Genomic DNA, 23,877 nt, shown 5'->3' with positions numbered 1-23,877 from the left:
ACCGCACACAGGAGGCCACGAGGTCTCAAGGATTTAAAGTGAAAACATACCGTGTGTGAGACTGCCAGCCAGAAATCCTGGACGCTTTACAGTGTTTCTTTTCATCTATTTCCTCTTGCCCCCTTAAAGCCAAAAACTATATTCCCTGGTGAAAGCAAAGGGTCAGCATAAAGTATAGCAAACACACTTTCACGCTATTTTTAACTGTCCTCCTGGAAGCTTTTCCACTATAAGTTTTAAAAAAAACTGGGCTTTCCTTGTCTTTATGGTGACTCGCTAAGAGCTCAATCCTGCTTTCTGGTTTTGATCTTAATTTCTCTGGCGTGTCCAAGTCGTGCCCCTTCAGACAAACCCTGCTGCCATGCCCCACGTCTGCTGTTGCCTTCCTGCCAAATGAATCCATTTCCAGTACTCTTGCTAAGCTGATAAGTCTCAGGAGTCACTCTCACAGTTAACATCCTCAAAGCAAGGCCAATACTTATTGTTCGAAGTTTTGCTTTTACATCGATTAAGAGCTGATGATACGTTTGGGAACGAGAGCTACAGACCACATGATGACTACGCCACCTGTTTCTGACAGCGGGTCACATTCTAGCCCTTTCGGGGGCTCCAGTGATCCAGTGCGTGTCTCTCTGGCTATGGAAGCCAGGTATATTTCCCAGGCATCATTCCTCCACTATGTACATCACCCCCCACCACCAATTCTAATTTTATTAGACTGGAAAATTCCCACCTAAGTGAATATTTTAACACTAACCAAAACAAAACAGACAAACAAAACAAAATGTCATGAGTTAGCGTGAGTTTCAACAGCACAATAACAGCCATTGGAGATGGTTATGCCAAGAAATCAGTCACCTGAGTGTGTCTTCGAACCAAAAGGAATATCCTGTTGTAAATTAGCTGGAGTTACCTAATCAATCACGGGGCACCCTCATTCCTAAAGGCTGCTAAGGGAATCACGGTTCAACAACTATTTTTCCCAAAACACAAAGTAGTGATTATTCAGATTTTTTTTTTGTTTTTAATTCAATAGCACAGTCAATGAGCCAACTATATAAAATTTTGTCTTATTCAGATTTTTTTTTGTTTTTAATCCAATAGCACAGTCAATGAACTAACTGTATAAAATTTTGTCTTGCACCCTGGGGATGTAAACTGAACTCAGCTTTATTCCAAGTTCATAGATGGAGCTCTCCATTTCAAGAATCTAGCCTCTATAAAAATTAGGGACCACCAAGCAATATGGAAATGACAAATATGTGCATCTCTATAACTGAAAAGAAAATCTGTCTAAAGTGTTTAGTATGAATAGTCCAATTCATTAACAGCACAATACTGATTCATTGAATGAGTTCCTACATTAATCCTATGAGTTGATTTTTCTTATGAGTCCCATTGGGGACCTCTTCCTTCATACTCCTAAGAACAGGACGCTCAGTGTTTCTAGAAAGATCCAGACTGCTGAGAGTCTCGTTAAGCAGTTGTATTATCTGTGGGTGACTGTGGATTTTCATCAGCATGTGTCACTGCTGAACAGACCTTGTCCACGTGGGGCTAGGGTAGGAATCATTTTTTAAAAGCCAGTAGTGAAAATATCTGGTAAAAACGACTTAACGAGATGCAACATCTGGACGAGGGGTGGCACGCTTAGTCTCGATGAAACTTTGGTTTGGTTTTTGAAATCAGCACATTTTTGGATGGCATGCATCAGAACAAAATACACAACCAGGTTTAACTTTTCAGGAATAGTGTTTGCGTCATTTTCAGCTTTATGCAAAGTTATGAAAGAAACCTGACATGAGCCATAGGCAGGGGGACAGAGGTCGAGAGAGGAAATGTCAAAGGAAGCAGAAAACTTGGCTTCACTCTCGTTACATTTTCCGAGTCAAGTTTTACTCTGTGTGCCTCCAATGCAAACTATCACCGCCTAAAACACACTGTTTTAGCAGAAGCCCCTCTGATGAGCGAGCCCACAGGCTCTCCCAGGGGAACCCCCTCGGGTTGGCGTCTGGCTCCAGAGTGTCCAGCTTTGGGCAGGCATCGGGGCTTTTTTTTTTTTTTAAGAAGTCCATAAGGTGAAAATGATGTCTGCCTAGAGAACCGACTTATGAACAGGGCAGCGGGAGGAAGGAGAGGTGAGACGAACGGGGAGAGTAGCACGCATGCATACCCACTACCGTACACAAAACAGACAGCCAATGGGAATCGCTATATGACCCAGGGAACTCAACCCGGGGCTTTGCAGCAGCCTAGAGGGGTGGGAATGGGCGGCAGGTGGGAGCGAGGTTCAAGAGGGAGGGGACATACATACACCGAGGGCTGATTCATGTATGGCACAAATCAAACCAATATTGTAAAGCAGCTATCCTTCAGTGAAAAATAAATTATTTAAAAATTATGTCTGCCAATAATACACAGTATTCATTTTACTCTAAAGAAAAGCTCATACCTCCTCAAGGGAACCTCAGTGATGCAGACGTGAGAAATGACGCCTGCTCAAGCTGCCACAGGCCATTTGCACTGCTCTTCTTCACAGCAGGACTGGCAGGCTCCCCTCAACCCCCACAGCGGCCACAGTCTATCTCCGAGGGGCAGCAGTAAACGTGGTGAGTTTCCACGGTGCTGTCACCGATCTGCCTAGCCTCAGGGCCGCCCTCACCTCTCTTGTCATGAAGCCCCGGGTGACACAACCACTCTCCCCACCACTGCAGAGGGCTACCCATCGGTCTGGGACTTCTGGGATGATCTCCAGCAAGACAGGCAAGTTGACCCACATGCATGGGTCTATCAAGATTCAGCTAAGAAGTAAATCACTGAACAGAAGTGGCGTTCCCAGCTCTGTGGCCCAGTCCCCGCCCTGAGACCCACCCAGCCATCTACTTTACAGTGGAACCAGCATCGGTGGAAGTGAGCCTCACCTCGGGGCCTTAAGGCTTCCCTGGTGGCTCAGACGGTGAAGTATCCACCGCCAGTGAAGGAGACACAGGTTCAATCCCTGGGTTGGGAAGACCCCCTGGAAAAGGGAATGGCAACCCACTCCAGTATTCTTGCCTGGGGAATTCCATGGACAAAGGAGCCTGGCGGGCTACAGTCCATGGGGTCGCAAAGAGCGACTAACACGTCTTCTTCATTTGGGGAGTGCTGTGGGCCTATGCTCCAGAACAAATAACCCTTGACACTCAAGAGCAAAATTTCGAACAAACAGAAAGAAGGAGAAAGACCACTGGGATGTCCTGAAGTGCCAGGGTCCCTGAGGAAGAGGAAGGGGGTAGGTTCCAAGGACAAGGGGCTCCATTCCAGATGGTACAGGGTTTGGCCTGAGATCCTGACCCAGGCCAGGCCCACTAAATCTCAGCCACACTGCCCAGAGGCAGGGACAGCAGCTGCCCCCTCAGACCGCATGGGCTCCCCTCACAGGCTCCGGGCTGCCATCCAACCCTCCACACCAGGGTTCCAGAACAAAGCCAGGCCTGCTGAGCAAGCTTTGGCAACAGGGCTGAGGCCAGCCCTTAGGACCAACCACACTGCCTCTTCTACACAGAACCTCATACTTGGGTACACGCTCTCGCATGGTTCATTTTAACTGTCCTTCCAACATCTCCCAGGCAGGGAGTCCAGATGTCATAATCCCCACAAGAAAACTGAGGATCAAGAGGTGAAGCACCTGACCCAAGGCCGCATGGCTAAGTGCCAAGCAGCGAGCTGAATGCAGCCACCCTGATGCCAGTCTCCCCGCTGGTCCACCGAGACCCCGTCCACTCATGCTCACCCCTCCCCACAAGCCATCCCACCAGCCACCAACCTCTTCTGCTAATAAACGTGAAACATGGGTTCTAAGCTGGACAGGCCCCCTTCCAAGTGTGAGCATAATGCCTTGCACAGTAGGCCTCACATTTGCAGGTATGTGTTTTTTCTTTAACTCCTTGGATAGCAAGGAGATACAACCAGTCCATCCTAAAGGAAATCAACGCTGTATATTCATTGGAAAGACTGATGCTAAAGCTGAAGCTCTAATACTTTGGCCACCTGATGTGAAGAGATGACTCACTGGAAAAGACCCTGATGCTGGGAAAGAATGAAGGTGGGAGGAGAAGGGGACGACAGAGTATGAGATGGATGGATGGCATCACTGACTCAGTTGACATGAGTTTGAGCAAGCTCCGGGAGATGGTGAAGGGCAGGGGAGCCTAGCATGCTGCAGTCCATGGGGTCACAAAGAGTTGGACACGACTTAGCAACTGAACAACAACAATTTTGTGTTGGAGTATAGCCGATGAACAATATTGGGATAGTTTCAGGTGAACAGAGAAGGGACCCAGCCAGCAAGTATGTGTTTTTTTCAGTGAATCAGACAGCATAGCTAAGGAACCAGAGAAGCTACTCAGCAGGTTGCCCTTAGCAACCAGAGAAGGCCATCGACTCTAGAAACCAGAGTGAGGGGACAATGCCATTCCGCTGTACACAGCCCTAAAGCCAACCCCAATGTTCTCAAGCACTTTGAAAATTTCCGTTCTGGATGAAACACACTGTCAGTTAGCTTTTACAGATCTTCTGTAGAGCATCTGGGAAGCTGATGTACACATGAAGAAATATGTTCATTTGGTTCGAGTTCACTTGCAATGAGATTTTCTAAGTGTTTTCTCTAAGCTGTGTGTGATAGCCTCACAGAAGCCTTCTGAAAATTTTCTAATAAATCCCTGTAAGCCTTTTCTCCTGAAAACAGGAAGTCACAATGGCCAAGAGGAATGATGGTCACATCCACCAGTGCCAAGTATATTTTGAACCTGGCAGGACAGACTCCCTCCGTTGCTCTGGAGACTATTTAACCAGGTAGATGTTGCTCAGAATGAATTGACCTCAGAAGACCTACAGTGATTAATCGCACACCATCCATTAAGCATGTCAGTGAGGTGAAACGATTCCCCTGTAGACTGCAACAAACGTCTGAAAGCCAGGCAGAATCAGAACATCGCCCCTGATGTGCATCGCCAGCTATGCAAAATGGCAAGTATTCTGAAATTGTAGGGAGTCAAAAAAGATCTGTTCTTTTCACAGACAAAACAATCCAAAATTCAACATGATGCTTTCTTTGCCCGTTTACAATTCAGCGCGAGGTAAACACGTAGCTTCTGAATTGGGCTTCTGTGGGCTTGAAAGTCAGGGTCTGAATCTGAGTCTACATCTCACTGCCTTTCGAACTTCAGTTTCCTCCTCGGTCAAGAAGTGTCCAGCTTACTGGGTTTTGTAATTCACACTGTCCTGGCACCTATCAAGGACACATTAAGTGGTCATTGTGTTTGTGATCGGTCGTGATAAAAACCCTCTTTTATCAGATTCATGGTGGGCTGGCGGCTCCTTCCAGAAGGTGAGCTGTGGTTGCATCACAGAGTTTTCTGTGGGCACTAAAAAAAAAAAAAATGTGTTTCAAAGAAAGCTGGTAAAGAATCCACCTGCAATGCGGGAGACCCAGGTTCGATCCCTGGGTTGGGAAGATCCCCTGGAGAAGGGAAAAGGCTACCCACGCCAGTATTCTGGCCTGGAGGATTCCAAGGACTGTATAGTCCACGGGGTCGCAAAGAGTCGGACATGACTGAGCGACTTTCACTTTCAAAGAACCAGACAGGAGCAAAGGAAGTGGACGTATCGCCAAAGACTCTACACTGAAAGGCTTCTCATATACGAGGCTGTCGACGCCCAGGTGGCTCTTTTTGCACCGTAAGCAGAAACACTATTCCTCGTCCTCGTCAGCATCTCAGTCACACACCCCTCTGAGTCAGCCCCTCCTCTTCATCGGCATGAAAGTCCATGGCCACGGCTGTCTGGTGACCGCTTTCCCTGGCCCGGTCTCAACTTCCAGGACATTCTTGTTTCCAGGAGGATGTGAGGGATCCCTCAGTCTAGAGCTTCGGAGAGCAAGTGGTTTGTCCTACTGACCCACCTGACACCCACTGCACTGGCCTCCAAGCTTCACACAGACAGCCCTTATCCTCAGCCCGGGGGCAGGAAAAGCCGCCCTTCTCTTCACCCAGCCTCGGCCCCAGACGGCCTCCCCACCCTTCCCAGACATCAGACCTCAAGGCCACCAGGGACGCTGGTCTGAGGGCGGGCAGGAATCCAGCCCACGAGCCTGGACCACAGTCCTCACACTGCACTGTGCATCAGAACACCTGGGGGGTGGGGCTTATGGAAACACACCCCCTCCCACCTGTATCCGGGACAGGTGAGATTCCGGAGCTTGTGTGCGCTTGCGATGAAAGAGATTAGGAAGAGGTGAGGGGGCAGGATTGGGGAGGGAAGATGCACTGGGGTACAGGGGGGATGACACCAGCTGTCTCAACCAGAGGAACCAGACACTTGCCTGCTGCCCCCATGCTGAGTCTGGGTGCCCTCCCCTCCATGCCAGCCGAGGCCAGAGTGCGGGCAGGTTGGCAACACCTGACAGCCTTGGTCTGCCATGGGCTCCTTCTTCCCGGGTGAATTCCGACACTCGGCCCTCCTGCAACCCCTCTGAAAGGCTCCCAGAGCTCCTCTCCCCAAAAACCACATGTGCAATACGTACTCTAAAGTTTCCCTTTAATGCCCCACTCTCCTCTCCAATCAAGGCCCTCGGTACATTTAACGATGCACTGAACTGTTGTTTATTTGGACAAGCCCAGCTATTTAACAAGAGAGTGTTAGACACTCTGTCATGTCCGACTCTTTGTGACCCCATGGACTGTAGCCCACCAGGCTCCTCTGCCCGCCGGATTCTCCAGGCAAGAATGCTGGAGTGAGTTGCCATTTCCTTCTCCAGGGGATCTTCCCGACCCAAGAATCGAACCTGGGTCTCTCACACTGCAGGCAGATTCTTTACCATTTGAGCCAAAAGGGAAACCCGAGAAGGAGAAAGGAAATCTCATGCCTTACTTCAGAACAGTCTGTTGGAGCATCACCAAACTTCATCATCAACTGGATCCCTGCCAGGTAAGGCACTGGACAAGCATCCTCACAATAACCCAATAAATACCCCATTTATAGACAACAGAAGTGAGGCTCCAAGAGAGTAAGGGAGAATCTCCAAGCCGGACAGCATCAGGCACTCAGCTGGCACTGGAACCCAGGGCTGTTGGGGCTGCATCCCTGGTTCCCTCCACCCCTATCTAGAAGCTCACAGCGGTTGCAGAGTTGGTGTCACCCGCAGCCACACGGTGGCATACATATAGTGCCTGTCTGGGAGAGCGTCCCCCTGGGTGCCCCTCGGGGGAAGGACTGGTCTGCAGAGCCAGGCATCACCATCTATCTAGGACTATCATGTCATGAGAATCCCTGCATTCAGAAGATGCTGGCTAAGTTCCCAAGGGAACTGACTGCCCTCCAGGGAATGTGGGTCCATTCGTCCCATCAGAAGCCATTCGTCACACCATTCCCCTTACATTTACCCAGATTTCAGTCTTCAAGGGCCTGGCTGCCTGCCGGGGAGTCAGTGAGGACACCAAGGGGAGAATTAGAGAGATAGGCACGGATCTCCGCATCCTTCAGAGACGCTAGCACAGCGCCCCTAAGCCATCAACCGAGTCAGTCCATTCTTGCTGCTTTTTCAGGGACTGGGAGAAAAGAGAAGGTCTTGAAAGAAAAACAAAGAACCTCGATCGCCTCCAAGCAAATCAGTGCCAATTACTAATGATGTTAGTAATGTCAGGACTGTGGAAGCCCTTTATGAAGTGTGTAAAGCTAACTTTTAAAGCAAACAAACCTCAGTGCCATCAGTTTAAGGTTTCTGCCGCTCCCTGCCCAGTTCTTCACGGGTTCCTCTTCCCTGCTTCCTAGGATCACACGGGGACATCCTGGCTGTCACCAGATGAGGAAGCCACAGGGAACCCAGGGACAGTGTAGTCAGAGGCCAACCCCACAGGCTGGAACAAGGCCGCCAGCATCTGAGCCACAAACGTGGTCCTCAAAACTCCAGCAGGACCATCTCAGAAACAAAGCAGATGCTTCAGCCGCCCTGGGACCACTCCACTCCAACTATCTTGTTTGACTTGGCTCTTTGTTTCACAAAAGCACTGGATCATTTTACCGCTGAACAAAGCCCCTCACGCTCTTCACTGAGGTTCATGTAACAGCGAAGAAAACAAACGCAGCCCCCACAAGCCTGGAGCATTGGTAACTGATCCACAATCTCGGTTTCATCTCAAAATTGCATTTGAATTTTATAGACTATCCTATAATATTTTGGTTTGTCTTCAAAGTCAAAAATAACATTTTAAATGACTGGCCACCAAGAAAACACTTCCCGTTGGACCTGCCTGGTGTCTCTGCCAAGAAAATAGTTCCCATCATGCTCTCCTGGCAGCGCTATGTTCTCGCAAGTTCTGAGGACCCAGTTTGAGAAGCCTCAAAGAATGACCGGGATATCGGCAGCTCCAGGATGTCATCCAAAAAGGTCAACAGTTACTGACCTTGATCCCAGTGAGTGAAAGTCGCTCTGTCCTGTCTGACTCTTTGCGACCCCATGGACTGCAATCTGCCAGAGTTCTCTGTCCATGGGGATTATCCAGGCAAGAATACTGAAGTGAGTTGCCATGCCCACCCAGGTCTCCTTTGTTGCAGGCGGATTCTTTATCGTCTGAGCCACCAGGGAAGCCCAGAGGTCCTATAATCTCAGCAGTGATATGAATATCAGTGAAGACTATGCCACCAATGTCACTGCACTGGACCAAGGCGGCAGAGGCCGAGTCACCCCAAGACGGTGGCCAGCAGGACATTAACAATGCGGGCAAACTCTACACAGGAATTCAGCAGTCCTACAACTCTCTGCATGGACATGTCCCTCAGTTTCACAAATCATAAGACCTTTGAGGGGACTCTCTCTGTATGTTAGGTCAGCAGTCTCTCCACTGCCACACGGGCAGGGCTAACGTCCCTGCATCCTACTCAGGGCAGTGGCTCAGCGATAAGCCAGGAACAGCGATATCAGTTGCCAAGGTCCTCAGCCACCTGCACCAGGAGTGAGCCCTGGCCTGGGCCCAGCTCCCTTGCTCCCCATCCCTGGCCCAGCCCCCACTGACTTAGCATGGAAGGCAAGAGGGGGAAATCCTGCAGGGGACTGGCTGTAAAGGTTCCTCTGTGAAACTCCCATATGATGAAAAAAGGCATCACTGGCGCATCCGATCTGGACCGATCTGCTGGTGCTTCAGTTTTCAGCTGCACTTCCTGAGGGCCCTGGAGGAACACAGAAAGCAAAGGAAGCGAGCCTCCTTTTCTGAGCTCCTCAACGGCTGAAATGTGGACCTCTGGCATCTCCTCACCTCACTGTGGACACAGAGACAGCCTCCTGGTCGAGGTAAGCTAAGAGAAAGGGGTGTTAGATATCCTAAGGAAAACTTTTCCCAGGATTTTGCAGCTTGGTTTGTTTTGTCTAGTGGAGGTGATGGAATTCCAGTTGAGCTATTTGAAATCCTGAAAGATGATTCGGTGAAAGTGCTGCACTCAATATGCCAGCAAATTTGGAAAACTCAGCAGTGGCCACAGGACTGGAAAAAAGTCAGTCTTCATTCCAATCCCAAAGAAAGGCAATGACAAAGAATGCTCAAACTACCGCACAATTGCACTCATCTCACACGCTAGTAAAGTAATGCTTAAAGTTCTCCAAGCCAGGCTTCAGCAATATGTGAACTGTGAAATTCCAGATGTTCAAGCAGGTTTTAGAAAAGGCAGAGGAACCAGAGATCAAATCGCCAACATCTGCTGGATTATGGAAAAAGCAAGAGAGTTCCAGAAAAACATCTATTTCTGCTTCATTGACTATGCCAAAACCTTTGACTGTGTGGATCACAATAAACTGTGGAACATTCTGAAAGAGATGCGCATACCAGACCACCTGACCTGCCTCTTGAGGAACCTGTATGCAGGTCAGGAAGCAACAGTTAGAACTGTACATGGAACAACAGACTGGTTCCAAATAGGAAAAGGAGTATGTCAAGGCTGTATATTTTCACCCTGCTTATTTAACTTATAAGCAGAGTACATCATGAGGAACGCTGGGCTGGAAGAAGCACAAGCTGGAATCAAGATTACCAGGAGAAATATCAATAACCTCAGATATGCAGATGACACCACCCTTATGGCAGAAAGTGAAGAAGAACTAAAGAGCCTCTTGATGAAAGTGAAAGAGGAGAGTAAAAATGTTCGCTTAAAGCTCAACATTCAGAAAACTAAGATCATGGCATCTGATCCCATCACTTCATGGCAAATAGATGGGGAAACAGTAGAAACAGTAACTGACTTTATTTTTCTGGGCTCTAAAATCACTGCAGATGGTGATTGCAGCCATGAAATTAAAAGACGCTTACTCCTTGGAAGGAAAGTTATGACCAACCTAGACAGCATATTGGACTTCCCTGGTGGCTCAGACAGTAAAGCATCTGTCTACAATGCGGGAGACCTGGGTTTGATCCCTGGGTTGGGAAGATTCCCTGAAGAAGGAAATGGCAACCCACTCCAGTACTCTTGCCTGGAAAATCCCATGGATGGAGGAGCCTGGCGTCCATGGGGTCGCAAAGAGTTGGACACGACTGAGCGACTTCACTTTCAGACAGCATATTAAAAAGCAGAGACATTACTTTGCCAACAAAGGTCCATCTAGGCAAGACTATGGTTTTTCCAGTGGTCATGTATGGATGTGAGAGTTGGACTATAAAGAAGGCTGAGCGCCGAAGAATTGATGCTTTTGAACTGTGGTTCTGGAGAAGGTTCTTGAGAGTCCCTTGGACTGCAAGGAGATCCAACCAGTCCATCCTAAAGGAGATCAATCCTGAGTGTTCTTTGGAGGGTCTGATGCTGAAGCTGAAACTCCAATACTTTGGCCACCTGATGTGAAGAGTTGACTCATTTGAAAAGACTCTGATGCTGGGAAAGATTGGGGGCAGGAGGAGAAGGGGACAACAGAGGATGAGATGGCTGGATGGCATCACTGACTCGATGGATATGAGTTTGAGTGAATTCCGGGAGTTGGTGATGGACAGGGAGGCCTGGCATGCTCTGATTCATGGGGTCGCGGAGAGTCGGACACGACTGAGTGACTGAATTGAACTGAACTGATCCACGCTCTAACGTGAGAGGCGGCTTGGAAACCAGCACCCAGACAGAGACCTGAGCCGCGGAGGGATGAAGATTTGAACGTGGAGGGAGGTGAGCTCATAGCAGGTGGACTCGACTGACTCCACAGAGCAACCAGCCCTGAGGAACTCCAGTCTCCAAATGCACTCAACGCCATCCTTCAACCCAGGCCCCTCCAAAGAAACAGTGGGCAAGAACCAGGACCACTGACTAGTGACAGCACCACTCTGGGGTGACCAAGCGGCCTGCCAGGGCCACCCCCACAGTCGGGGGCTGAATGAGATGCAGGTGCCTGAGCTCTGACACACAGTTCAACTTCCTGGGCACGGGTGTGGAGCAGAAGCAGCCTCTAAATGCATTTCACCCAGTAAACAATCCTTGATTGCCTACTTTGTGCTCAGCCCAGGCTCTGGAGATACAAAGATGAGTAAACCACTGTTGCCTTGCCCTCGAAGAGCTCACCCCCACCCAGGTCAGGCACCAGAAACCAGTTCCACCCTCCAAACTGCATACTTTAAAAAATCGAATAACTGCAAGAAAGAGCTACTGAGGAAAATAATGTCATAGACATTGTTAACTCCCTGTGGGCCAGACGGAGATCAACCCTGGGTGTTCATTGGAAGGATTGATGCTAAAGCTGAAACTCCAATACTTTGGCCACCTCATGCGACAAGTTGACTCACTGGAAAAGAGTCTGATGCTGGGAGGGATTGGGGGTGGGAGGAGACGGGGACGACAGAGAATGAGATGGCTAGATGGTATCACCAACTCGATGGACATGAGTCTGAGTGAACTCCAGGAGTTGGTGATGGACAGGGAGGCCTGGCGTGCTGTGATTCATGGGGTCGCAAAGAGTCGGACACGACTGAGCGACTGAACTGAACTGTGGGCCAGAGACTTTTTAAATTGAAACTGCTATATGAAAAGAGGATGGTCTTTGATTCATAATTAATTTTAAAACTTTGGAGCGGGGAATACTTAAAGCTCAGGCCCGGCCCACGGCAGCCAGGATCTGGCTCCAGATTACATGGTAGTGCCCCCAGGGCAGAAGCAACGGAGGATGTGGTTTGTTTATCGCTGCACCGCAGTGGCTCCTCTTACCCAGTCACACCGACACGGGTCAGTTTAAGTGAGCTAACATGGCATCTCCTTGGCTCATTTGGCAGAAAGCCTACCATTTGCACCCAGAGAAGGAAGGCAGCACTTCCAGTGTATCACTGGAGACGATTCTTTATCCTGTGCACCTCTGTGTATTCACTCACAACCTCAACACCCAAAATCTATAATTCAGTGTTTCTTCCTTGGCCGAGATAAGTTCAGAATTTGCTGGCCTAAAACATTCTAAGTAGGGTGGAGACCAAGGCAAACAGTCATTTCTCAGCAATGGTCCCCAATGGCTTGCCAAGCTTGGAATCACTCATTCAGACTGCCTTAGTGTTGTTAATTCATGAAATGTCAGGGCTGAAAGGAACCCTAGAACCTTAGAAGGAAGTTTAGAACCTGAGATAGTTCTTAGAAAGGAGCCTGGAGCCTTTTTGGGGAGCCCCATAATTGTATGGCTGAGACATCTGAAGGGTCTCACTGTTGATTGAGCCTGACTCTGGGGTGTAAGAGTGAGCAGTGGAGATGGTTATGGTTGGATGGATTCATTATGCACTTAAACCAAGGGATTAGGGAAGGAGGCAATCTCAAAACAGTGCGATTAGAGCTTTCAAATTCCACATCGGTCACATCTACATAGGGACTTCCCTGGTGGCTCAGACGGTAAAGCATCTGCCTACAAGGCAGGAGACCCAGGTTCGATCCCTGGGTCAGGAAAATCCTCTGGAGAAGGAAATGGCAACCCACTCCAGTACTCTTGCCTGGAAAATCCCATTGACGGAGGAGACTGGTGGGCTGCAGTCCAGGAGGCTGCAAAGAGTCGGACACGACTGAGTAACTTCACTTCACTTCACACCTACATAAACAAACTAGCAAGAAAATGCACCTGAAGATGGGTGCTCATTTTGATGAACTATTGATAGAAAAGACCAAAACACATGCTTGGACATCTTTCCTGGTACACCCACAGATACGTCCTATGAAAGGAGTGCCAGGGAAGAAGCGAAAGATGCCAGGCTTCAGTTTTCAGGTCTCATAGTTTCACTGTCAAATAATTTGACACCTGCCCAAATTAGCTTTTGAGCCAGGTCCTACAGGGAGGGGAGGGCTCCAAAGATGAATCCAGAACAGCCCTTGGGTCCTAACCGTGCTTGCAAAGAAGCTCTCTGTATATGAAGTCAGTCTGAGAGAGAAGCAATAATAGCAACCTTTCTTCAGAGCCAGGAGAAGGGAAGGAAGTCATGAAGGCTTAGAAGTCAAGGAAGGGGAGACAAGAGATGTCACCCCAATGACCTTTACTTCCCAGGGAGACAGGAAGCAAGGTCAGGTGGGAGAGCAGGTCAGAAGGGGAAGGCAGGTGGAGGAAGGAACTTGAAGAAAATGTCCAAGTTTTGGAGAGAAAGAAAGGAAACTGAGAAAAGACAAACAGAATAATCTCCAAGCAGAACCTAGGGTCCAGATGAACTTAGAAAACCAGTTATAGGAAGCTGTCACAAGGTGGATGAGCTTAGTTCTTATTTCTTCCGCAGGCTCAGCAATTAGCACACAGGAGGGAAAGCCAGAGAGCCAGGGATAGGGGGAGGCTGGCATGGCCATGCTGACATAAGTGTGGTCAAATGCTGGCAGCAAGATAAAATAAGCCAGAAATGAGCCAGGAGACAGTTTCTGGAGTCTGGCAACGGGAAGTGTCTACAGATCCGAAGCCTGGACAATCTAATGACATGACGGCATTGAAGAAGCGAAATGATGGGGAATTTCATGATTCTAGGATTTGGAGGGGAGCAGCTCCATCCTAGGGGACAGGAGCAGAGACAATCAAACGGATTGTCAGCACCAAAATTGTGCAGCCCAGGACGCAAGTGTGGAGATGCACATAATGAACTACGTGCCTTCAAGCTATTTGGATTCAGGGAGCAGCCTGGAGGTCGGGGTGACCGTGATAAGGAAGGGAATGGCTAGACCATGGGAATCATGCTGGTGAAAATGGCCTAAAAAGGAACATCCCTGGTGGCTCAGTGGTAAAGAATTGCCTGCCAATGCAGGAGACACGGGTTCCATCCCAAGATTCCCATGTGCCGAGAAGCAGCTAAGCCCAGCTGTGCCCCAACTACAGAGCCTGGTCTCTAGAGCCCAGGAGCCTCAATGCCTGAGCCCACATGTCATAATTACTGAAGCTTGAGTGGCCAAGAGCCCATGCTCCGCAGCAAGACAAGCCACTACAATGAGAAGCCCAAGCACAACAACTGGAGAATCGCCCGCACAACAGAAGGCCCAGTACAGCCAGAAATAAATAATTTTTGTAATGGCCTAAGAGAATTGTGAACTCCGCTAAACTTGAGTCTGAGCTGTAATTTAACTGTCCAAAAAAAAATTAGTAAGTTTCATGAACTAAAATAGAATGGAAAGAAAATATGAAGTAAAAATCAAACTTTTATTTCAGTTCTGTGTCTAGTGTGGGTTCCATCGCTTGAGAAAAGCACAAAGAATTTGATTTTTAGAAAACCACATTACTAAAAATACTTATGAGCCTATTGAGAGCTAAAATTCCCCAGATAAACAGATCGGTGAAAGCCCATGAACTGCCCTCCAAGCCCGTGGTCTAGTTAGAAGCAGAGATGGACCATGGTTCTCATCCTGACCCCCAGTGCCCAGCTCTGCACAGAGGAGATTACCCAGATCCAGTCACAGAAGAAAAGCTAAAACAGCTTCAGAAAAGCTGCAGGAAAGCTTAATAATAGGATTCCAATACGTGAAGGGACTTGTGACATCTCTTCCCCAAGGACAAAACAAAGGGATATGGGTTTACATCTCAACAGGAAAGATTTTACATTTAAATACCAAGACCACTTTCTAACAAAAAGATATGTGGTGAGCAACCAAAGAGGAAGCCAAAACGTCTGCCCTAGAGTTGCATTTCTGTTTAGTCCTATAGGAGCATCCACATGTGTATGAGAGACCGTCTGAAGTCACCCAGGTCCTGGCCGCCTCCAGGACTCACCACACATTCTTCGTCCCCTTCGTGTGGCATCCCAGACAGTCCCACAGGGCCTCGGCCTGGCGTCGCCATCTTGTTCTGTATCACCGTGCTGCTCACATTTCAAGGAATTTATGATCACGTTACAGGCTAAACTTTGTATCCCTCCTCTTTCAAATGTGTATGTTTAAGATCTAAGCCAAATTACCTCAGAATGGGACTGAATTTGGAGTGTGGGTCTTACGAGGTGACTAAGTTAAAATGAAGCTACAAAGGTGGCCCTAATCCCATCTGACTGGTGTCCTTAGAAGAAGCAGAAATCTGGACACAGAGAAGCCAAGGATTCATGGCCACAGAGGAAAGATAAGCCAAAGAAAAAGACCTGGGGAGAAATCACATCTGCTTACACCTTCATCTTGGACTTGGAGCTGCTAGAACTGTGAGGAAATAAATATCTACTGTTTAAGATAACCAGCCTCTGATATTTTGTTATGGCATCTCTACCAAACTCATGCGGATTATATGCCTGACTCTCTGCTTACATTGCTTGTTGTCTCCCTTTCCCACTCTATTGGCAGAAAGTGAAAAGGAACAAAAGAACCTCTTGATGAGGTGAAATAAGAAAGTCAAAAAGCTGGCTTGAAACTCTACATTCAAAAAACTAAGATCATGGCATCTGGTCCCATCACTTCATGGAAAATAGATGGGCGGGGGGATGGAAGGAGTGATAGATTTTCTTTCTTGAGCTCCAAAATCACTGTGGACAAGGAATGCAACCATTCATTAATTAAAAGACGCTTGCTCCTTGGAAGAAAAGCTATGACAAACCTAGATAGCACATTAAAAAGCTAAACCATCAACATCACTTTGCCGACAAAGATTCATACAGTCAAAGCTATGGTTTTTCCAATAGTCATGTACAGATGTGAGAGTTGGACCATAAAGAAGGCTTAAGCACTGAAGAACTGATGCTTTTGAGTTGTGGTGCTGGAGCAGACTTTTGAGAGTCCCCTGGATAGCGAGGAGATCAAACCAGTCAATGCTAAAGGAAATCAATCCTGAATATTCATCAGAAGGACCGATGCTAAAGCTGAAGCTCCAATACCCTGGCCACCTGATGCAAAGAGCCGATGAACTGGAAAAGACTCTGATGTTGGGAAAAGTTGAAGGTAAAAGGAGAAGGGGGCAGCAGAGGATGAGATAGTTAGATAACATCACTAACTCAATGGACATGAATCTGAGCAAACTCTGGGATACAGTAAAGGGCAGAGGAGACTAGTGTGCTGCAGTCCATAGGGTGGCAAAGAGTCAGACAAGACTTAGCAACCGAACAACAATTACTGTCTGTCTTTCCCACTAGAATATAGTCTCAAGGCAAACCCTTGTCAATGTTATTCACTATTACATCTTTAGCACCCAGAATCGTGCCTGGAAAACCAGAGACACTGAATGAATTGATCACAGAACTAGAGTCCTATTTTGAAGTAAAGACAATGAGGTCAAGATAGATTCCCAGCCAGCAAAGAGGCCTTCTGAAATGTGAACGGAAGCCACAGTTTCCAGCAGAATAAAAGAATGGATTTTCCTCTAGTTTCAAATAAACACTGGAAGAACGTGAGGTATTACGGATCAAAGCACGAGAGCCAACCCTTGGGGCCTCACACCAGATGCAGTTGCTAATATCTGCATTTCTAGGACAAATCCCTTCCTTTGCTGTTGCTGGGTTTCTTGGGTGTTTGTTTTTTTTATTTTTGCATTTAAAGACTGTGTATTTTATTAAATCAAAATAGACTGTACATGCATTTGGGGGGAAAAGCATTGTATATAAGTGCAAGACACTATTCATTCTACCATGTTTGATGTGCAAATCAAAAGTAGTACTTCTTTTGTTTAATGGGATTATCATATATTAACCATTCCTCAATAGCATAGCATATTTACCAGGCCTTATTTCAAAAGGTACAGATGCAAAGTTGGTCACTTATTGATAATTTCTCGTAAATTATTTTTATTATTTTCATTAACAATGAAATGTCTTTTTTTTTCTGGAGCTAAATCTCTACATTTTATAAAGGTCTGTTTTACATCACACGCTGCAAAATTCCTTCCAGGATCTTTCTTAGCACCATGTATGACAAATACAGTGTTATATATTATAGCAGAGCATTCTTTGGCGTCAAGAATCCACAGAGGCTCCTGCAGAGAGAGGTTAAAGGACCTCACAGTCATAAACCCAGAAGTGAACTGGGCTGTGATTGTCTGCGATTCTCAGTTCCCAGGGTTTCTATACCACATGCTTCCTCAGAAAGGACACACACAAGCCTGTTTCTACTAAAGACGGCATAAGAAAAAATATTACTCATTCTAAAACTGCCATTCAAAAACTTTATCAGGAAGATGATTAAAAACAAAATGGCTATTTAAAAGACAAAGTATAAGGCTCAAAGGCACAGTATGTCTGTCAGTGAAAAGTGTGAATGTTTACATGTGTGTCTGCAGGAGCGGACAGCCTCCAAAATAAACGCCCTTCCTAGTTTGCACAGTTTCTAGGTGTACTACCTTCTGGACTCTCTCACTGTTCGTGTCTGTCAAATTTGATCCTTGGCTTTACTCTTGTCTCTCCTAATTCTCAGCCTCTCATCACCCTTCCTACTTCAACTCTCACTCTTCAGCATGGCTCCTAACCCATGCCTACCTCTTGCCCTCATCACCAATCACCTATAAGACAGGTCCATTACATTAAGTTCAGCATATCTGAACAAGAACACATCACCTTTCCCAAAATTCAGTTTCCTTTTCAGGCTGTTTTGTTCTTCCATTCCCTATTTTTATAAAATGGTCTTTGAAAACTGCCTACTCCCATCAAATGTGACCCAAGAGGCAGATTATGGTCACTGGTTTCAACATACTCACCTTCCTCTCAACAATAATACCAGATTGGTATATTTAAAAACACCACGCCTTGCCACATTGCCTTTAGGATACTTAGTCAACCACACTCTGAAATAACTGCTTTCATTTTGCATTACGGTTTAACCATTAATTAAACATATTCAAGAGACACAAGAAATGTCAACACTTCTCTCAACAAGTAAAACGATACGACCAGACAACATCCACATCCAAATGATACAACACACGTGAATACAAATATGGAGCAGAGATGGGAGGCAGGTTATCGAACGGATCACAAACTATCCTGTGCATCAGGAAGGAGAGGAAGCCTGGATGCAGCATATTAGCCAATAAAGCCACTGTTTGGTGGGCTGCATTCATTTCTGCATCCACACATAGAAGAGCTGTAAATATCCTCATCGGGCCAGGACTGCCATCTCAACCACCATATTTGCCTGTTAACAGAGCAACAGCATCCCCGGATGTAGACAAGGACACACCCCCACACCAGAACATGAAAGAGCGGTGAGGAATGAGCGATACTGGCTGCAGTCTGGTCCATCCAGGGCAGTGCAGATCGACCGAAACTGTGCGGCGTGTGTGTTAGTTTAGCGATGGGAGCCAAATGGAGGTTTGTGAGCACATGTGTGTGACAGAAGCACAGCCCTCTTTCAAGACGGTGCTTCAGTGAAGACATGAACCGCATGAGCGAGCAGTACCTGTGACGGTTTCATTAAATGGTCCTGGACCCTTAATGGGAAAACCATCAATCTTGATCCATTCACCTCCTAAATTAGGAAAACGCAACTTGATCGTTAGAAAGGAGGACGGCTGGATTTTCCACACTTCACTGCATCCCTCAGTGTACATTTCAATGGTCTTCTCAACAATCTTCCAAAGGACCTGCTCAGGCCATGCAAGTGACCTGCCCCCTAAACTGTATGGACAAAACATATTTTTGGCTTTTTATACATGGTTAACTGTAGTGAGTACCCCCAAACTTAAGACAAACCGCTAGTAACCTATATCAAAAGTACTTTAGAAGAAGGGATAAATCTCTCCTAGTTTTCAATCTTTCAGCTTGCTATCCAAATCTAAAAATTTCTTGTTTGAGTTCCCAGACTAAGTCACAAAAACACAGCCTCCAGTTCTAAGGTAAGACTTACCAGGCAGGCTCTCCGCTCTGTAAACAGGACGGCTCACTCCACTGCTGTTTTCTGCGGTAACCAGCACAAAGTACACTACCCCCGGCTCTGAAACACACGGTTCATGTCAAGCCACTGTCTCAAATCTCCACGAATGACAGCTTAAGTCAGTCTTCCTCATACCACTTACAACCAAATATAAAAATCCAAATTAAGAGACCAGTCTAACTATAGCCTTCTCTCTTTTCTTTAATCAAAATCACTAACGTTGGTCTCAGGCAATTGAAGCACATCTGACCAAAAGAACACAAAATTTATTTAGTACAAAGCACATGACATGTGCAATAAACCTGGATTCATGAGCAATCAACAAAAATAAGCTTTTGAGCTTTTTTTAACATGAAATCAATGTAGGAAACAGACACACACTGTCCACTAAATGTTTTAACCTACAGTGTTAGTAACGACAAAGAAAACTTCCCAATGGCAACCTCCAAAAAAATTGTAAAAACATTTCAATGCAACTCAAGAAATTTAGCACATGGGAAATCTACACTGCAATAAGTAGAACCTCATGAAATTTTCTTCTTTTCACAATAAAATATTTCCCTTACTATGTGTGCAGGTTTTCTTTGACTATTTCAACAAAAATAGTCAAAAGATCTAAAAAAAAACATTTCCCGAGACCTTGGAAATGCTATGCCTGAAATAACTGGACTACACTTTTTGACGTGCATCTAGGGATCCAGGTTACATAATGAAGGTCTCTAGCTGATATCCTGAAATTGCTGGGGAGCAAAAGAAAACCCAGACACCATGTTACAAAGCAAGGGTACCTTGAACCTACAGTTTTGAAAAGCAAACTCTGGTAGTGCTGTTTTTCCTCAAAAGGAATTATTATCATGTGAAAGATAAGCAAAGGTGCCAATTCCTTTAAGAGATGAAAGTCTGTGGGCATTTGAGGGGATAAAGGGCTGGAGAGGAAAGAGTTCTGTCAAAGGCAATAACGATCATTGCATTTCTCCCAGTGAGGAACATTCCTTTCACAAAACTTCAGTTCTCAAGCCAGGGGTCCAGGACCAGTGATATATCTGGGACCCCTATTGGGCTCAAGACTGGTCTGCCTTCTATCTGACCATGATGGGACCTGGTGGTATTTAAGGTTTGGCACAACCTGCTGGACCAACTGGGAAATGCTGTAGGTTTGGACAAAAAGCAAAACCAGGCATCGCCAGCACTTTCTCTCTTCATTCTGAGCTTATTCGTATTTCAAAGAAATTTCATCCAAATGTCTCTGTTTCGCTTCAGAAAACTTCTGATTTTCATCAGGAAGTTGCCGGGGGCAGGGTGCAGGGGAGGGGTGGGGATACTCTTGGTTTTCAGTGAGTTCTAGGGCTTTTTTTGCACGTTTTTCTTCTCTGCAGTCAACCTCACAACCCAAGGGTTGAGCAAGAAACTGGGACCCTGCTCGTGCCTTTGTGGGATAAATCTCCATTTAACATCACAGTTGGACACTGGGGCCCTAGTGATACGGAGGAGATTCAGAGAAATGTACGTTTAGCTGGAGCCATGAAGACAGGAAAGAGCCACAAGTTGGTTTTGATCCACTGAGGGAAAGTAGGAGAACACTAACGTGGCCAGGGGGACCTGGTTATCACAGGTGCTGACTTCTATGACTTCTGTAGGATCCATCTTAAGGTTGGACCGCGGAATGACTGTAGAATAAATGGGGTCTCAGGCCAGAGGGACTGAGAAAGGGGAATACAGAGGATCCACAGGAGGTAGCTCAAAGTTTAAGTTCAAAATCACCTACACCTGCACTGATACAAGAATATATTTAGGCAAAATGTTAAATACTCCAAACTTCCAGAAGCAAATTCAACGGGGAGAAATGTTATATCTCTGAATCAGATGTGGCAAAGCCAGACACACCATACACCCCTGAAGGGACACATTGTTTAACTAATCCCTAATTATAAACTGGTTTGTAAATTAGAAATCTCAAGGTCAGACTACAAACTTGTCCAATAGTCAAGTTTCTGTGAGCTAAAAAAGAATCAACGTATATTCCAAAAGCACATTCAGAAACTAAGAATTGTTTCCTACATCAATTTGGAGAAAGATCCAGGAATTCAAATGCAGGATGGGAAGCCCATGAGCAAGATGAAGGCTGTTGTTTAACAGGCTCTTAACCTTGGCTACCCAAGAACCAAAGAACCACTGGGTGCCATTTTTGTCTCCCAAATAGCCAGCCTGAGAATGGAAGGAGAATGGAGGTGGACAGTTAGTTCTGACTGGGAACAAGACAGAGGGTCACTTACCCACATCCTCAATAAGGAAGGAGTGCGTCTCCGCATTCACCTTGATGTATTTAAGACTTTTCAGTGACTTCCCATAAGCAATGTTGTAATGCTCCACGGATCTACTGGTAGCATCTTTGGGTGGGTCCCACGTGACTTTCAGGCCCATTTTAGTGGACAGCAGTTTCACGTGCCTTGGCTTCAGTGGGTGGTCAGCTATGCAAACAGCACAACTATCAACTTACGAGAAGGGCAGACTGGGAAAACGAGTTTTTTTCCAATGTTCTCTTACATGGTTAGTGAAAGAGCAAACAACTTTCCATCTGTCTGATCCTAAAGACTTTAAGTACCATCATGTTTGGACATCATTATAGTGTGACAGCAAAACAAACATACCAAACCCTCAACCTTTTATGTATTTCAGAGAACTGTGAGTGGTACATTTAAACCAAAAGTGAAACAAATCAAAATAAACTCCAGGCATTCCCCAGCTTGATTGTGTTGCTTTGCTAGGACAAGATTAACAAAATAGTAATCTGACATATTCTCCAGAAGCATTCATATATTAAATAAATTCTCCGGATTTGGCATGATACAGCTGGACAATCTTTAAAACCACCCTGAGAAGAACAACATAAAACTCTCATGATCAGGAAGAATATCCACTGTATCTAAAGGGGGATAAGAGAATCAGTCATTTCCACAAAGAAAACAAATCAAGATCAACATCTTGAAAGAGAGGCAAACCTCTGGTTTTAGCTGCAGGTCGCTAATTTAAATGTTTCCATATTTCGTTCCAGAAGAAGACAGAAAAATTATCAAGAAGCACAACATTTTTATCTTCATTGATGAAGTTCCAAAACAGTGTTCTTGGTTTTCCAAACTAACCAAAATGAAACATAATGTTTTGTCAAACACAATCTATCAGTTCATAATATAACTGATATCGTAATGCAACGTGATATAAACAGATGCTAAATATTCACACAACAGTCAACGTCAGGGCAAACCTGGATATGAAACTGATTATTCACCAATGCAAGGCATTCTCAGCTGGCAAAAAGGGTAACCTAAAAAACCCAGGAACATTTAAACTTCAGAACACTCAGAAAAATGAATTTAGACACTCATAGAAATGAGGGAAAGGGGAGTGTTTCATGACAACACGTAGATTGGTTAGTATGTAATTTTTAACACTAATGAAGATTCTGAACAAAATAAGTATAGCTGACGTTAACATATATCACTTATTCTTCCCAAAATTACCCCACTGCCTTAGAAGGAAAATGATCAGAAAAGGAGAGAACTCCTGGGATCCCACTAAAGAAATTCAAGGAATGAAAAACCAGAGTATGTATATCATAATTTTTGAGGTACTAGAGAAAGAGTGTCCACTTTGGAGACAAAAACACAATGTCGGAGGACAGGCACAGAGCAATCCCCAGAAAGCATTTCTTCCCCAACATCAGAGGTGAGGGGCCTGTAAACGTGAGACGGGAGACATCAAGGACAAAAAGCCTAATGCCATCGGGGAAAGTCTGAGTTGAGGAGACAGTAAAGACAGCCCACTAGTGAGCATCCGGATACTTAAAATTAGCAATCATGGTGGCTCTGCCTTAATTCTCATGAACCCTTCCTCGCCTGCAGGGAACTTTGCAGGATTTTCTTGGCTGGAGGACAGGGGTTCCCTTTCTTCAGTTTCCTTTATTTCTTCCAAGGCTTCACTGTGAAAACCTCCCCCCTTTTTCTGCCATGGGTTTGACCTTCTGTAGCTGCAGTCCCCATTTCCTGCCATAGCAGAAATCACTCCCAAGAATCCTGTTCTTCACCCTGACCAAAATATCATGGAAACAGAGCAAGGACTCCAACACCTCAAAATGGTTGGGTGACTCTCCTAAGGAAGAAAACGAATGAATACATGAACGAGGCTTTTCTTTACAGTTCAGTTCTAAACCTCCCTTCAGGAAAGTTCGATCCTGGACAGATAGTCTCTAATGTGAGATTTGTGAAGCCCTAACACCATCACGTTTTCCGCTGTGCACGAGTGATTCAATCCATACACAATGGCCTCGGTCTGAAGATGACCCCCGTTCATTACTGACATCTGAAAGGAGGAACAATCCATAAAAACACTTGCTGCTCTTTGCTGCTCTGCCTCACCTCTGTCCTTGAACACGGCACGGAATCATTTCTAAATCACATGAGAATCGCGGTCAAATGGTGCATCCGCCCAGGGAAAGGGGGACATTGAGAACCTCAAGGAGCTACAATAAGTAAAGAAGAACAGAGGCAAATCCCCCTGGGTGGTCAAAACCAAACGCACATCACTGCATTCCGCTTACCCCATCAGTTTCCAAGTGTG

The 23,877-nt window shown here is 46.1% G+C and overlaps 1 protein-coding gene across 1 annotated transcript in view; it reads right to left on the bottom strand.

The window, feature by feature from the left end:
- The window catches only part of FNDC1 (fibronectin type III domain containing 1), a 109,107-nt gene that overhangs the window by 58,506 nt on the left and 26,724 nt on the right, over window positions 1-23,877 (bottom strand). Inside the window, exons 2-4 of the mRNA XM_055433027.2 lie at window positions 21,537-21,731; window positions 19,237-19,323; window positions 18,790-18,858 (exon numbers count right to left, since the gene is read on the bottom strand). Coding sequence (XP_055289002.2) covers window positions 18,790-18,858; window positions 19,237-19,323; window positions 21,537-21,731 — 351 coding nt within the window. The remainder of the gene's footprint in view (window positions 1-18,789; window positions 18,859-19,236; window positions 19,324-21,536; window positions 21,732-23,877) is intronic.

The sequence above is a fragment of the Moschus berezovskii genome, chromosome 10 (genome assembly GCF_049115385.1).
Source record: "Moschus berezovskii isolate FMDL1 chromosome 10, NW_MosBer_1.0, whole genome shotgun sequence".
Taxonomy (NCBI): Eukaryota; Metazoa; Chordata; class Mammalia; order Artiodactyla; family Moschidae; genus Moschus; species Moschus berezovskii.
The sequence above is the reverse complement of the archived record's forward strand: the minus strand, read 5'-3'. Positions and strand labels throughout refer to the sequence as shown.